At 38.9% G+C, this 16,266-nt stretch overlaps 2 protein-coding genes across 4 annotated transcripts in view; one reads left to right on the top strand and one right to left on the bottom strand.

Moving 5' to 3' along the window:
- Window positions 1-495: 495 nt before the first annotated feature.
- On the bottom strand, window positions 496-8,184 carry LOC147312875 (acyl-coenzyme A thioesterase 1-like). 3 transcript variants are annotated; one of them, XM_086264711.1, is made up of 4 exons: window positions 8,096-8,184; window positions 2,796-3,311; window positions 2,523-2,725; window positions 496-1,671 (listed from the first exon to the last, which is right to left on the bottom strand). In XM_086264711.1, the coding sequence occupies exons 2-4, from the start codon at window positions 3,250-3,252 to the stop codon at window positions 1,084-1,086; spliced, it is 1,248 nt and encodes a 415-aa protein (XP_086120837.1). In that variant the 5' UTR covers window positions 3,253-3,311; window positions 8,096-8,184; the 3' UTR covers window positions 496-1,083. The 3 variants fall into 3 exon arrangements, with proteins under 3 accessions (XP_086120837.1, XP_086120835.1, XP_086120836.1); XM_086264709.1 differs by lacking the exon at window positions 8,096-8,184 and adding an exon at window positions 4,321-4,460; XM_086264710.1 differs by lacking the exon at window positions 8,096-8,184 and adding an exon at window positions 4,299-4,391.
- The window catches only part of susd6 (sushi domain containing 6), a 33,883-nt gene continuing 25,105 nt past the window's right edge, over window positions 7,489-16,266 (top strand). Inside the window, exons 1-2 of the mRNA XM_086264713.1 lie at window positions 7,489-7,736; window positions 14,353-14,538. Of these exons, the coding sequence (XP_086120839.1) occupies window positions 14,394-14,538 (145 nt within the window). The 5' untranslated portion in view covers window positions 7,489-7,736; window positions 14,353-14,393. The remainder of the gene's footprint in view (window positions 7,737-14,352; window positions 14,539-16,266) is intronic.

The following is a 16,266-nucleotide window of genomic DNA, read 5'->3' as shown; positions in this document are numbered from 1 at the left end:
CTGTATGTTTTTCCCAGCTTTCGAATAAGACTCCCTTCTCTGGTGCAGTGTACTCTCGGATCCTTGCTCAGATCATCACAGTATATACACATTCTTGAAACAGGCATGGAAATAAAACCAGCACAGCAGGATTTATAATAGTATTTACATATTTGCTTTTGCTTTATTATAGGTTATATTGTACATGACAACAAATTTCTTTCATTTTTTGGGCAAACATCAAATATTTTTTACAAAGATCACTTTTTTCAGCTTTCTTAAAATACAGAATTATTCCAGTCCCTATACAATTTAAATATCAAATACTGCTAGATAAGTGCCAGAAAGATAAAACAAGATTAAAGAAGCTTAACTATTGGTTTTCAGTAGGTGATTCCATAACATGCTACCGTTTTGATAGTTTTCCACTCAAGCTGAAGTTACAAACTGCTCCATGCATTTTCACCAGTTCAGATGCCCAAAAATCTGGCACCAGCACCACATATTTACCCCCCCCCCCCCTTTTTTTTTTTTTTTTTAGCTATACAACATTAAACACTAAATAAGTTACAAATAGCACAAAAGCAGAACTGGTTCTGTACCAACATCATGTCAGTGGAGAAGTTATCATATGTAGGTTATTTTATAGGTAGACATTTTGTCAAGTAACTGCAGGAAAAGTCCAAGTGTCTTCTACTTTTGTGAGATACTTCAACAAAACAATCAAGTTTGAGCTGATGGCTGTGGCTTATGACGTAGACCACTACTCAGACCTTGAGTCTGCATCAAGAAGTGGGGATGACACTAAATTCAACACCCTACCCCAACAAAACTCTGTAGTGCTCTTTATGTGCAGTCCCTTTACATTTCCTTCCCATGACAAGACAAAATCTCAGATTCTTTTTACTATAGACGATTTTTTGCTACAAGCCCGTGTCCTACTGAAAAAAACTCATCTGAAACCAAACGATTGTTGGAGTGTTTCCGATGCAGAACACTAGACGGTTAATGGAGTTCTCACAATTTTACTAATTAGAAAATACAGGCACTGGTAACCATTTCTAAGAACAACCATTCAGAGATGCTTGATGGATTAATACAGTATCAAGTGCTCTTGTTGCCCAAGTGGGTCTTGAAGAACTCCTGGACTCTTTCCCACAGGTCCAGCTGAGCCTCAGAGTGGGCTTTTGGCTCCCCACCAAACACCACAACACTCCCTACAGCTGGATGAAAGCCAGATGAACAATAAGGCATGTACGGCACATCCAGAAAGTGACCAGCTTTTGGATAAGTAACAACCTCGTAGGATTTTTTGCCATGCTTTTTCAAAATTTCAGCAGCCTGACTGGCAAAAAACGTGCTGTTCCAGTTGTGGTCATCTTCAGAAGCAGCAAACAGGAAATGGCAGGTGGCTCGTTCAATTGGAATCAAAGACGCCCTGTTCTTGCCCTTGGTGGGGTCTGGTAAGGCGTCACGTATATCTACAAGCCCAGACTCTGTGAATTTCACATTCTCCATGACAGGGGGCAGTGGCGGGAATACAATGTCTTTGTAGTGTAAAGGAAGCACAGTGTTTGCATTACAGGCATTAATACAGACAGTCGCTGAGATCCCAGAGAGAAAAGATGACATGCTCAAAGCCAAGGCACCACTATGAGAGATTGATATGACGCCAATCCCAGGACCTTTCACCTGAATCAAGAGGTTTTATGTTAGTTACATTTTTTAAAGTAACAGGTGCACATCTGCTAATACAGTGCAGATCACAAATTGATGGACACTAGCATTTCTTTGTTCTTTAGGCTCAGCTTCAGTTAGAATGGGTTTACTTCAAAAAAGAAAGATATGCGAAAAGAGGAGAAAAGGGAGCAGCTCATATTGTTATCCGTTCAAGATGCTGGGAGTTCTGCAATGACTGAGAGACATTTAATTGTGCAGTAGAGGACAACAACCTTGTTATATATATCCAATGTGACCAAAGAGGGAGATTATCCTTAGCTGCACAAGTCAATCGACTAATTTTAGTTCAAGAAATATGAGAACAGGGTGTTGTATGCTCACTAGGACTAACAAAGTGTTTGCTGTTGTTTCCATGTCTGACAAATACTTTCTTTAAAATATAAAACTAAATTTTGCTTGTCTTTGTGTGTTTCTACTCAATTACTTTTGAACCCCTAAACATTTTGTAATGTTATCGAACTATTACTACCACAGATCATTACACCTTGCTGTAAACCTCCAAAATCAAAATTACTTATGGCCAATTAACTATTTCAACTAAAGAAAAAATGACAAAAAGCTTGTAATATTTTAAGACTTAAGAAATATAGAGGTTTCATCATTAATCCATGATGGTGATATCAGAAGAAAAGCCAGCAGGTGGCAACATTGACACACTAGACACAAATATAGGCCTCTATCTCAAATCCACTTCAAATGCAGATGTTTGAGCAATATTTTCACAACCTTCACATACATAAGATGCATAACATTGAATTACTTCTAATAAATATGTCCTTTGCTGTTTGCTCTTCAATACTAACCTCTTGCCGCTTCCTCAGATATGTGACCGCCTCCTCGAAATATTCCAAATCCAGGTTTTTAGGGTTTTTTGGGAGATCCTGGTAACGAAAATAAGCCAGTGCCAGAACAACAAAGCCTTTACTTGCCAAGAGGCTGGATCTGGGTTCAGTGAGACCTCCACCAAAAGTGTACAAATCTACAATTCCTGGGAATGGGCCATTTCCTAAAGGGGGGGACAGTTAATGTTGACTTGATACCTAATTTTGTGAATAATTTGTTAAAATCCTACTAACCTGGTGGTATGAAGAGGACACCTCGTATTCTGCCCTCTTGTAAAGGTATTCTCTTCATCCCCTCAATCATGTATCCTCTCTCATTAGATTCAGATGCTAAAACCTCGCCAGTCTCTCCATTAAGAGCCTCCAGGGCCACGCGTGTTGGGCTGAGCACATCCTTCTTCATGAGTTTAGTGTGTGGTGCGTCTGGTGCCAGGGCCCAAAACAAACCCATGGGCTCCACGCCGGTGTAACTACCACCCAGAGAGGGTGTGCGGAAGACATCCACCTGACCACTTTCATCTGCTTTGTACAGGGCAGAGGCTTTGAAAGTGACACCTTTGTCATCAACCAGTCTGGACCTCAGCTCCACTGGTTTGTGAGGAGTGAGTCCCTCTACTTTTACCCGCACCATCTTGTCAAAGAAGCTGCGAACACTAGGGAGAATTTTCAAGCGGATCTGTGATTGCACCATTTCAGCTGTTTAAGATGGGAACGGTTGTTTCACTGTAGCCTGGAATCGTGTCACTGCACCTGTCAAGGCAATTGAGAATTAAGTCAATGTAACTGCTTTCACCTAGAAATCACTTTTATGGGTTAACATCATCATTTACAATAGAAATATTCACAAAACAACAAAAAAAGAGATAAATTTTAAGAAAAACTATTTATACCACAATACGAAACCTAACTGGGCTCATGAGATATATCACAAATCTCATTTTGCATTTAAGCAGCCTATGCATGGTGCCTAGGTGGAAGATAAAAGACGGTCTGTATTCAGCAAGAGGCCTTGAACATAGCCATTGCTCCAGTTTAGATAATTTATTTTGGAGATTGACTACAACAACCAAACAAGGACCGAAGCTGTGAAGTTAAATTGGAAAAACAACAAATGTAGATATAACTACTAAACTTATGATTATCTGTACACTTGCTTTTCATATATATGTAAATTAAAATAGCAATATACCCGGTATAGAATTTGGAGAATACGTGGGGTATTGTAGGATGTGTTCTCTCCAGCCTTGTTGGTGAGCCTTGTACATTAGAATGACGGCATTGACACAAGACCACAAATGAAATTTAAGAATAAAATGGATAAATTTAAGTGAAAGTAACCAAATGAACACTATAATGTACACGTTATTATTAAAATTAACCTTTTACGCACAATAAGAGAGTGACGAGTCACATTGGCACAGTTATCAGGGGACACTATGGTCTGTCACACTTTCTAGCTAAAGTGTTTAAGTAAGAAATGGTTTGATGGTCATCAGTTGATGGGAAAGGCTGGTGTCACGCTGAGATTGAGCAGCCACACGGCGTCACACAGTAATGTTTAACTGGGTGAAAGGTCAAGAAATTCTTTCGTTTTCTCCGGTTGACAAAACAACAAGGGTAGAAAACACAAACAAGCTAACTTGAGTTGCTTTCATTGTTTGGGCTAGCTATAGTTGTGGGCAACCAACAGGCTAAAACCAGGTCAAAATGTTTATATTAATATCAGAATTAACACACCCCCTCTCCAGTCTGACCGTACCTGTCCAACCTTGAAGCTTTAATGTACAAAATCGACGCTAATAACGGAAGTAGCACTGTCCAAGTAGAAAGCAAGCGGAAGCAGCCACTTATAAAAACGGGGGCGTCGGGGGTACGATTTAAGATCACCTGTAGCTTTGTCGTGTTTGTATTGCGTTAGTGTAACACTCTTTTTTACCCTGGTTTTCTAAATATGCCTTTCAAAATGTCAAAAGTGAGAGACATTTTTATTTCATGACAGTTTGAGAAGAATTGTTATCACCACCACCCCCACCATCCGCAATGTAACCGTCCATAATATTTTGAACCAGGTGATCTGTCAAAAAGCGATCGTCTGCGCGTGATTTCTAATGTTTCTATACGATTTTATGCCTAATGTATTTGCTTATGTTGGTAACCTGTAGTCAACTGGAATTACAAAGGGTTTATATAAAAATAACAAAATTGCCTGTTTTGCAAGTGTGTTCATGAGTCTACGTTATTGTACCTACTCAGTTTTCTACAGTATAATCAGTTCAATCATTTTTGGCTACTTAAAATATCCTTACAGAAAATTTATGTTAAATTTGTCGCAATTTCTGCTGCACATTCATTCACATAGACGTTCACATTCACATACAGTTTTAATGTCAGTTCCTGTTTTTATATGGATAAATAAAAGATACATACTTACACTTTAAAATCATTCATGAGAAATATGTCTGAGATTTCCTTGACAGATTATGGGGCAACTCATTTATATAACTAAATACCAGTAATCATCCATTTTTATCACGACACTAGAATGTAAATGAGTGTAAATTAACACATTTCTAATGATAAAGTAATTTATACGGAGATCTTTCTTTTTTTTCAGCAAATATCATGAAGTAAAATACCTATACATGTAGGTAAGTAGTCGATGGAGCCACTAGATGTCAGCACTAGTACAGACTTCTAATGCACAGTCTCACTCAAAGATAATACAGGCTACTTTACATATAGCCTGGGTCTTCTGTAGAAGACTAGCACTTTTTATATATACATATATCTTAACACAGAATAGACATTTGCATCCAGAGCATGCCCCAGTCTTATCTGTGTGAACACAAATCCAGAACAGAACATGATAAGTCATATCTCATTTACTTATCTAATGTATTTCAATGTAGAGCGAGAGATATTAGTTGTTAAACCACCTTAGTGCATACATTTAAATTTTTATGAACAAAGCGGTTGGACAGTGGGTGTCCCGCTTCTTGTTTCTCTACTGGGTATGAGTTTCTTTACAAGACTCAGTGGCATGTCTAGGTGTCAAACTGGAGTCTTAACATAATCCTATAACTGGCTGACCTTTACTTGGGCCTCTGTTATCAGGGAGATTTCTTCTCAGGGAGAGGAGAAGAGAAAGGAAACTTTTATGGAAAGAGGGGAAATTAAAACATGACAAAGGTGTGAGTAGGGATTAGGACGGCATCCAAATTTAAGCAAAACTGGAAAGGGTAAATTTTAAAAATGTGTTTTAAAAGCTATGCAGACACAACACGTTGGCAAAACATTAAACAGTCGTCAAAATTAGTGATCTCTTATTGGACTCTGAGGGATTTAAAAGGAAATTATTCACGTGACTCGAATGGATTTAAGAGGATAAGAGAGATTACTGTATGATAGGGATGAAATTAAACTCACATTAAAGATAATTCTGGTTAATATCATCCAATTTAAAATCACTCAGTGAGACCTTATTTGGTTTCCATGACTTCTTTATCGGTATTTCGTTTTTTTTTCTCTTTAGGACAACCATTCTTTAAAAGTGGATGACAGAATTGGTTAAATGTTTTTTGATCTATCGGCAGTGATGTTTGCAAGCAATTGATCAACTTTCTTATGGTAAGCTCTAGTAACATAAGGGGTTTAAAAGGAGTGACTACCCTCTTTCATCCATATTTGCAGTAAAACTTCATGATCTGCAGAGCTGAGTGACGTTACAGTGATGTGTAAACTGCATTTAGCTATAATGAGAAATCTCAAAGATCTCACATTTCTCCTCTAAGCGAATGAAAGCAAAAATTTTCCCACTCGTTTCCTGCCTTCTTCTACAGGCATATTGCATAAAGGCAGACATTTAGATCATGTGTCTATTTATGCATTGCCTCCTCAGTTTAAGAACCAGCCATCTGAGTTAATACACACTGGGATGTTCTTTCACTGTAGCATCAAAACCAATAAAAAAAATCACATCAAAAGATCTAATGACACACTCACAGAGGCACCAACCAAGGCATTGTTGGTTGCCTCTGCAGAAATCATCGGGAAAATTATTCATTAGATATAAACCCTGGGAGATAATTCAAATACTAATACATTTACATAATCTCACACTTTACCTGTGATATAATGGTAATGTCCAGAATGTATTTGTTTTTAAAGCATGGTTGATGTATATAGAGTATATTAACCTCAGTAAAGGGGAGACAGACAGGCACTAGCATTCTGTTAAAGAGATCATCAGAAAGAGCAAACCTTTAAATTAACAAATAAATTAAAAAAACACCTATGCATGAAAAAAGTATAATAATTCAAACATGAAAAATGCAAGGCGCACACAAATAAAGAATCTATTAACATGTCCACAACCCCTCTGGACTATTCTTTTCTATTCTTAGCATTTTAGATTCTGTGGAAACACAGGAACATCACATTATTCCATTCTTCCCTAATTCATGTAATAACGTTAAATGTTAATTGACAAATAGTATGTTATAAAATTAGATATTATATACTAGATATATTGTAGAATGTTAACAAAATGAAAAATCTTTACAGTCATTTTTACAGTATTTTACTGTCATCTCATAAAGCATAACTGATAAACAGGTGAATATTATTTTCGATTATTACTAATTCTCTGATAATATTTGGCTTTTTATCTCTTGAAGCTGATATCTCGGGATATCAGATATTTATTAACCCAAATCTGTTGGCGAGCATACTCATACGACTTTATAAAAACTACATGCAACTGTAGCATACAGTTAAGCATTTGCATTTTTATTGTCCTTTTGTTTGATTCTTTTTTTAGTGATTCTTTTGTTTCCCCTCACCAAAACTCTGCGCTTTTATTTTGAAATCCAGCCCAGTGACTTGACAACCCATGGATCCGCCCTTTTTTTTACAGAGGTAGCCATGGACACCGCGCGAGAGCGAGTCAGCCCCGTAGAGTTCTCACAGCGAGTGTTTCCGCTCACCTAAAATAAAGAGCTGGCTGAGTCGAGGACAGGGGACGAGCGGAGCGGCACTGACGGAACTTGACGCCGAGGACGTCGTATTTTTATATTTCTATACTCAGGTCCGAGCGTCTCCATTTATACAGTCCTTAATGCCTCGAATGTGAATGTAAGAGAGGAGGGCTCGCCGCCGCTGGTAACCTTTACGTTGGTGAGTCTTGAACGTATTTTCGCCAGCTAAGCACACACAGGCCACACGAGAGCTCTTGGTCTTCTCTCTTCTGTCTCTGTCTTTCTTTCTGTCTCTCTCTGCCCGTCAGTATTTGGTCATTACATAATAATTATAATAATAACCAGGAAAAGCGTAACCAATCTTAGGGTCACGCTTACTAACTCGTTAGTGTAAGTAATTAGTTTGATCTTTTTCCTTTTATTTTTGTTTAACAAACGAGGTCGATTATTAAACTAAGCTAGCGTATGATAAACGTAGTTACTGTTTGGCTAAATGTCATATTTTTTTTTCTCTGACGGTCTCTTGGATATAAGTTTGAATCTGTGGAAATATCTCACCTTGACTTGTCAGATACAGTGAAACAAAGAGCAAATTGTCTGTGGTAGCTGGTGAGTCCCGTCTAACAGTTACCCACTGTAACAACGTTACAGCTGGTCATGTGAACAAAAAAAGGAACGAGGAAGCAAGAAGTCTGCTTGTATTGTGTTGTTTATGGTGCATACATAAGAGGCTGAGTCGGTGAAGAACCGGGTACATCCAGGTGTATTGCTTGTTTGAATCGTGTTGTTTTCTCTTTTTATTCAGCTTTTTTTTTTTTTGTTCCCGTGGCATTGGCAGCCCACCACACTCTTTGTTTAAATACCTCACTGTACAGTTGCACGTGTTGAAGCGTGTGACTGCCGTAGGACTGCTAAAAAGAGCCAGCTGACCACATTTGATACAGTTGCAGAGATGCATCTTTGAGCTATTATTTGTCTGTGTGTGTGTGTGTGTGTGTGTGTGTGTGTGTGTGTGTGTGTGTGTGTGTGTGTGTGTTTGCGCTGGGGGGGTCTCTCATTCCCAGCAGTGCAGTTTCCCACCCCACGCTTTTGTTCCAGTAAAACTTTTTTTTTGAGTCGTTTCCTGTTACTAGGGAAAGGGTAAGATGTGACACTTGACCCAAAGCGGAGAGCAGGGAAGTTCAGATGTGAACTGTTGTGTTTATACCGAAGATCAGAGTCTGGGAAGTATTCAGGTTCAATTTCCTATTGTGGTCTCTTGATAATACAAGGCTGAGAAATGTTTTGATCCGATCTCTGTGCGCCACCTTCTTATTGTTTTGGTCGTTTCATAACATATACCGTATACAGTAGCCCTTTATTTAAGCTCCGATTTTCAGCCCAGTTATCATATTTTGTAATCATTTTTACCTTTCTATTTTTGTTTTAATAGAAATACAGCATTTCATATCATGTAGACATCCCAGACTTTTTAAACATGCACCAAAGTTTTTGTCTTTTTCAAAAGATTTTGTTTTTTATTAATATGTTTCAGTTATGTGCAAAACATTTTTATCACGCTAGTTAAATGATTTACTCTAACATGTGTACAACATGCTGTGAATAGCACTTTCCTGCCTACTGGCTACTTTATTGAGCAGGTCAAGGTTCAACAGTAAGTTGTTTGTGCCCATCCCTCGCTCGGTTTGCTCTTTAGAAATCCAGCTTACAGCTTCCATCTGCTGTCAGCTCATGTTTTATGTGAAAAGACTTCAATACATTCACTAATATGATGGGCTTATTGCCCCAAAATTTCCCAATATTTCATAATGCTGTCACTCCTGCTAGTTGTTGTTCAGCGATACCCAAATGTTTGCGTCTAATTCCTAGAGCTTATTTTTGTTGGATAGGTTTTTTTCAACAGAATTAAGGCGTGAGATGAAAGGCTGTTTTTCTTTGCTGAACTCACTCATGTTCTTAATTTATTTATTTATTTCCCCCATTGTTTAGACTGACTAGTTTTGTTTTCATGCATTGTACAAGCCTTAGCATCCGCAGAATAATGGATATACAATGTGAAGCTTTAATGGTTCTTAGTTTAAAGGACATTATGTAACTGCAGTGAAATTTTTATAACTCCGGGCCCTGAGTTTGGGGGCGTTTTCTGTTTTGACAACATACCTAGAGAAAACACATTGTGAGTATAAATGAGAGTACTGCTTTTGCCTTAAATCCTTTCCTCATCTTTCACCACTATCATATTTCCCCCTTTTTCTCTTGTTTCTTCTTCTTTCTCTCCTTCATCTTTCTCTGTGTCTCTCTCTCTTTCCTTGCGGCAGTACAGAGGGATGCTGAGGCACTGTGGGGTTTAACACTATCGTACTTAATAACAAAGGGTCCTTTCTCTTCTGCCATGCAGAGCCCCGTTTCTGGGCTCCCTTCATAGGCCCACGTAGGCTCTACCAGCAGCAGCAGTAGCATGGAGGGCTATCGGATGGAAATCTCCTCTGGGCTGTTTCTTTGGCGCACTGAGTCCTCTCTGTTCCCGGACACATGCCTGTGCTGCTGCTCTCTCCTTGGCTCCCTTTGCATTCCAGGAGCCTCGGGCAGCTGAAAAACTGCAGTAGCAGTCTGCTGACTGCCTGGTTGGCTCATTGGTGTCTCAAGTGGAGAGTTACATAGTTTTTTCCCCCAAAGTTCAAGACTACACACTCTGAAAATGTGTTTATGTTTTTAAAACCTCAACTTCTTTAATGTGCTAGACCTAAGTATGGCCTACAGATGTAACACATGGAATGAGATAAACGACCAAGAAATGTCCAAATGACTTATGAAGTGCAGTTTTAAACTTGAGGGATGTCATGATCCAGTTTTTTCCATTTGATAGCCATTCCTTGGTTTTGGGTATCTGCTAAGACAGAGTACTTATCCAGGTCCAGTGTTAAATTACCACACTTTTTTTCCTCACACTGAAAAAGAGACTGGGAATCATCCTTTTATTGGGCTTTACACAAAGATTTTATTTTCTAATGTTGTAAAATAAAACTTGATGGATGAATTTGTTGAAGAATATAAACTTACCTAATTGGTATTTTTTTTAGTAAAGTAATGCATAAAAGAACAGACCAAAAACAACTGAAGTTACAATTTTATATATCTTTTTTGCCAACATCTCATTTCCACTCAATTAAAGAGAAAGTCATGGTAGTTTCTAGTTTATTTAGGGCTTTTTTTTTCCGTCTTTTTTTTTTTTTTTTGCCTCTTTGTACACACACAATGCGGAACTGACAAGAGATAGCTGAAGTGAAATATTAATCTAGTTCACAGTGTGTTGCTGTAAGTGTAATAAAAGCTTACCGAAACAACATCCTTCTAGTTTCTACTTTATATAATGTCTCTCCCAGCACAGATAACGAGAGCAAAACTAAAAGGGAGAGAAGACAAAAAACATTTCGTTGTCTGAGCTTTTCACTTGACCACAGTTTGCACGTAATGAAAAACATATAAAGAAAAGCTGTCAGTTTAGCAGGCATGAAATACATCCAAATCGCTTGCTCTTTTGCTGTTAGCTCTTTTCAGCTCTGCTGCTGTCGCATGGCGACATAAACATAGAACAACAGTTAAAAGATTTGAATAGATTGGTGCAGAGACTGGGAAGTTGTCACTGATATGCGATCCAGCTTTACAAGTCAATATCTGATTACAATATTGGATCGTTGCATCCTTAGTCTTCTTAATCAGACTTTGTGGTGCAGATTGAAAATTTTGGTCAATAGACTTCCTTGTCTATTAACTTAATGGCAAGCTAGAACTGCCCGTACCAGTTTTGTTGGTTGGCTGTTCTTGCCACTTCCTGTCCTCCTGCCTCAGAATGCTGTTACAGTATTGTTTACTGTATCTCATTTTTATGGGGGGTTGGTATGTTTTCTGAAACTCACACAGTTTTTTCCTTTTAGTTGCCTTTTTGTTGGTATATATAATTTGATAGTGATATTTAGTATAATAGTATAATGTAAAGTAGTTATACTCTAATAATTCATTTAGAAGTCAACCATTTATATTGGTTTGATTTCTAATATTTGCTATCTTTAAAGACACTGTACTTTAGTTTCGGTCTCAATTGCTTTGTTAGTACTGTGCAGCTTCTGGCAGGAAGTGTTTTTGTGTGCAGGTTGATTAAAAAAAAGGTGTTTCAGGAAACTTGAGGTTGAAAATAGAAGCACATTCTATAATGTGATGTTTCAAGCTTAACATCTTTTGCTGCATTTGACAGGAAACCCACACATTTGCAAGGCAGGTTGACATCCAGACTTAAAGTATTCCTGTGCTTTTAGCTGTCAACCTGCCTGCTCTGTTATTAATCAATTAAATATGTGAACATAAAGTCAGTGCATTAGAAGATGTGCAAAAATTCCTTTCATGTTGTGAAAATGTCTTGTTATAGCTAATTGGAAGCTGTGCTTTTTAGGATACCCTAGAACAGACTTAATGACTTTCTCCTTTTTCAGACTCTCTTGTGTGAAAGCAATTAAGCTAATTCTGCTTTAGTTTTCACTTTGTAGACATTCTGGCTGGTCAATACTATGCCCTCAGCTTTTTCAGGAGGTCAGTCCTGCATTTTAAATGCAGCCCTAAGCAGTTATTTAAACCTCAACAATTGCAGTTTTTTGTCTTTCCTTTGTGCATTTTGTCCTTGATACTTCTAAAATTGACATTCATCTGTCAAAAAGATAATGAAGGGCCTCTATATAACCCGACAATAGCAGCCAGCATGGACAAATGAGAAAGCATCTATGGATCAAATGGCTGGCACAGATCCATTGCATGTGCTTTTGACTAGCTGCCCTTTGGCTCAATGCAGTGCCCAGACTGTCCTGCCAAAATTGACTTACGTCACTGTTTCCCACTGGCTTGCGCCACAGTCAGGTATGACTCTTCATCCCACTCTTAGGGGCATCAGAAAGATGGCAGGCAGTGGGTGGGCTGCTTTCCCTTGTTTGTGTTGGAAATTTGGAATATAGCCCTGTCCAGAGCACTCAAATGCTAAAACACAGGCGATTAGAAATACAATGTTGAAGTTAATTAGAACCTATCTAATCACCTTGATGCAGAAAGCACACTAAAAACACATGACTCTCATTGACTTCTTAGTGAAGCAATGAGGAAGCAGCTATATTTTAATTAAACTGTCATATCTGCATCCTGTACCTGAAAAACGTAATAAGATTCCAGTATATAGTCACTATATACTGGAATCTTATTACGTTTTTCAGTAACTGTAACTGTAAGTAACTGTAAGGACATATACACTATATTATAGTGTATATGTCCTTACAGTTACTTTCTTCTACACAGTCCAGATCATATGCTGTGTCAGTGCCAGTGGCCATCCAGCAGATCAGCAATTAAATTTGCGGCTCTCTAAGTGCAGCCATGCCATTACTGTAGGCATTAGCTTCGCAGCCTTGTGGAAATGTAATGGGCCTCTGCCTCCTCTTGAGAATATTCTGCCTGCAGGCCATCTAGTTTCCCACAGAACAGAGCCACTTCTACTTCATCCTTATCCCTCTGATGCAACATAAACAGCTCTATGTGCATCTGCATCTCATTTACGTAATGGTGTGTTGCATCGTATCACCTCAATCAACCAACAAATGCTTTTAGGAAGTTATTTAAGTTGGTATCATGGAGAGATATTGGTGGAGAGAGGATGAGGTTGTTGCTCTCTATTTGCATATTACTGTTTAAAGATGTCTCACAGTAACTCTTGATGTCCTTCATGCTTTTGTTTGCTGTCTGCCCAGAGAACTAGGTGTCTGATTTTTGCATTTGCATCTTACCTTTAAAAAAAAAAAATTACAGCACTGATTTTGATTAAACTTTTTTATACAAGAAAAATAATCCGTAAGTATTATTTTCCGTCTCCAAGTAGTATAGGGAAAAGGAATCTGAACAGACTGATATCATTGCCAATTTACAGTATATGGTAAACAAAATATGGGAATCATTTCTGAATGCATCACCTATTGCCATTATCTTTGCATACATTTTCCATCACACTCCATTGTAGTAAACAACCAACAGTATGGAATAGAATCACAGTTGAGGTGCACACATAGCATGAAAAAATCTTTAAGAACACTGTTTATTTAGATGTATAAATAATATTATGAAATATAAATGATATCCTTACAAATGTCTGAATTTTTGCTGAAGCTGACTGCTTTAACAGCACAGTAGAGTGTGAGACATGATCTTCTGGAAATTAAACTTCTTTCATGATGATGGTTTTCTTAGACAAACTCCTTTTTCCCAGTCATCTGGGTCTTTGCAAAAGTTGCAGTTGTAATCACACCCAAATTTTCTCTCTCACACACATTTTTAGCCTCTGTCTCCACCATGCCCAGCCGCCAGTGTTGCTAACTCACCAGCAAGAGTGATCTCGTTACATCATCTACAACGGACTTTAACGTCTGGTTTATTTGGTTAGATGCTGTGGCAGAGCCAAGATTAGGGATCGAGTGGAGATAAGAGGAACACTGGCTAATGCTGGAGGATCCTAATAATAGATCAAACAAATGAGGAGGAAATGGACGTAGAGTCATTCATGCAGTTATTAATATTAGGAATTCAGCTGCTGTTTAATAAGATGCAGGTCAGGGCTTCACTTTGTGACTCTGTCTTCCAGCCCGTGCACTGTGGCTATCTCTTAATTCCCTCCTGTCTCTGTGTTGCTTGTGGTTACGTAATCCTCGCTGAATGTTGATAGTAATCCGCGCTCTTCCTCCCCCCTCCTCATACCTCTCTGTCCCTTCCTGTCTGTGTGGCCTGCACAGGTTAAGCCATAGAGGACTCTCCCTGGTTGTCGGAGGAAAAGATGTGCGATGGAATGGTAGCGTTTCAGACGAGAGCCCTGTCCTCCTCTTCTTCATCCTCTACCTCCTCCTCCTCTCCAGCTCACAGGCTGGCTGCCTCCGTGCTTATCCTCCTCTTCATCCTGCTCCCTCATGGTCACGCATCAGGTAAGTCACATGCTCATGGCTTTTTGAATTCTCTGCCTTTTCTCTCACACGATACACATCAAATAAACTGTTATCTTTGCCTGTCTCTTGTGAATTGATTGAGGTTATTTTCCCCTCCTCCCACAGGTCAGTTAGATTAAATCGTCTTCCTTTACCCTTGGGTTGGTCAGGTTCAGAGCGGCAGCTAAGAGCTCAGTCCCACACGCTCTGTGAATCCATTCACTGTCCTAATGAGTCACAACAGTTTTCCTCCCCTATTGAGTGAAACAGAGAGATGCGGTCACATTTCTGTCATAAGGTTTTAATCAACCATGACATTTAGAACCCTCCGAGAGCTTTTGGCACGGCTAGACAACTTTTGTTATTGCCCCACAACAACCCTCAGATCAGGTTTGGCGTTTTACCCTGAGGTCCTACATTATTTGGGAAGTGTCAGGTTTTAAAACTGAATTCATTGTTGTCTAATGGAGGGAAATTTGGTCTTGCACGTGGTAAACAGTAACATAATACAGGAACTATAAAGCTGATGTCCTTTGTTTCCTCTAAAGAAGTGTAATGTCGATGCTGTGGACTTGCTGAACCCCTCCACTTGTGTCAGCTTTCTTTTCTCTTCCAATCTTCCAGTCCCCTCCCCCCTACATACACACAAAACGCAACCACACTCACACTCACATGCACTTTCCACACATAGCCAGCTTGTGAAATGTGCCAGATGTCCTTGCCACAGAGTGCAAGCATACTGTGTGAGCGTGTGTGTCTGTGTGTGTGTCTGTGTAAGGAGTGGTTTAAGGCTCTCAGATGTTTATATGCATTAATTGATTTTCTTCTTTAATTCCTTAAATAAATAGTGTGTTTATGAGAGTCAGAAACAGCAACAGTAGGAGTATAAAACGAGGGAGATGTGCCGTTGAGCAAGGGAGGAGGGGATTGCTAATGGCAACTGTATTATCTCTCGGTATGCCTTATGTAACACACATGACTCATGTTGAGCCCAGGGGGGCTGGTATCACGCTCACGTTCTGCGTCCAGCACACTCGCACGCATAGACTGTCTACCAATACCAATAAAAGTGTGTCCTCAAATCCCTAGCCCACGTGCTCAGGGTGCTGTAGAAGATTGTGTGTGTGCACACGCGTGTGTGTATGTAATCAAGTATTTCTGTTTGCTGTTTTGCCTCCTGTAGGGCTGAACACAGATATTCGAGCCACTTCATTCTTTTTGACACAGAAAAAGGAACCTGCGCCTTTAAGACTGTCAGTCAGCTTCTGGGAAGTCACAGCTAGTTCTCTATACTCGCAACATATATTTGAGCATAATATGAAGTGTCTTGATCCCTCCGACATACAGGAAAGAAAGCAAAACAATGCTTAGAAATGAATTAAAAGACAACATTGTGTTAATGAATCTCAACGTGAATGACTGTAATGAGTCTGTACTGCTGTTTAACTTGGTTCCAACAAAGGGTGTGCCACTAATGCTTGCCATGGCCATGTCAAATGATTCAATATTGGTATATGTGTACAAAACAATCCCTTTTTTAAATATATGGTAAATATTAACCTAAGTCTTCTATCCTCTTACTGCAAGCATATAAATGTTTGAATTAGGAGACAAATATTACTTTTTGATGAGTGTAAAACAGTCTGATTTGAGTCTGTGTTTGACCTCTGCAGTGATGCATATTATACAGTTGAAAGGATGTAGGCTCATTTAGTTGTTTATACAGCA

Source organism: Aulonocara sp. 'chitande type north' Nkhata Bay, linkage group LG15, assembly GCF_057382095.1.
Source record: "Aulonocara sp. 'chitande type north' Nkhata Bay isolate Kocher_YH1m ecotype deep benthic linkage group LG15, A_spYH_male_GT1.1, whole genome shotgun sequence".
In the NCBI taxonomy this organism is placed as follows: domain Eukaryota; kingdom Metazoa; phylum Chordata; class Actinopteri; order Cichliformes; family Cichlidae; genus Aulonocara; species Aulonocara sp. 'chitande type north' Nkhata Bay.
The sequence above is the reverse complement of the archived record's forward strand: the minus strand, read 5'-3'. Positions and strand labels throughout refer to the sequence as shown.

What these genes read in the sequence shown, in the direction of transcription:
- LOC147312875 (XM_086264711.1), bottom strand. Translation starts at nt 3,252, where the DNA reads ATGGTGCAATCACAGATCCGCTTGAAAATTCTCCCTAGTGTTCGCAGC. An exon ending in TGTCCTCTTCATACCACCAG is followed by an intron (nt 2,726 to 2,795) that starts GTTAGTAGGATT and finishes CCCCCCCTTTAG; the next exon opens with GAAATGGCCCATTCCCAGGA. An exon ending in ATCTGAGGAAGCGGCAAGAG is followed by an intron (nt 1,672 to 2,522) that starts GTTAGTATTGAA and finishes CTCTTGATTCAG; the next exon opens with GTGAAAGGTCCTGGGATTGG.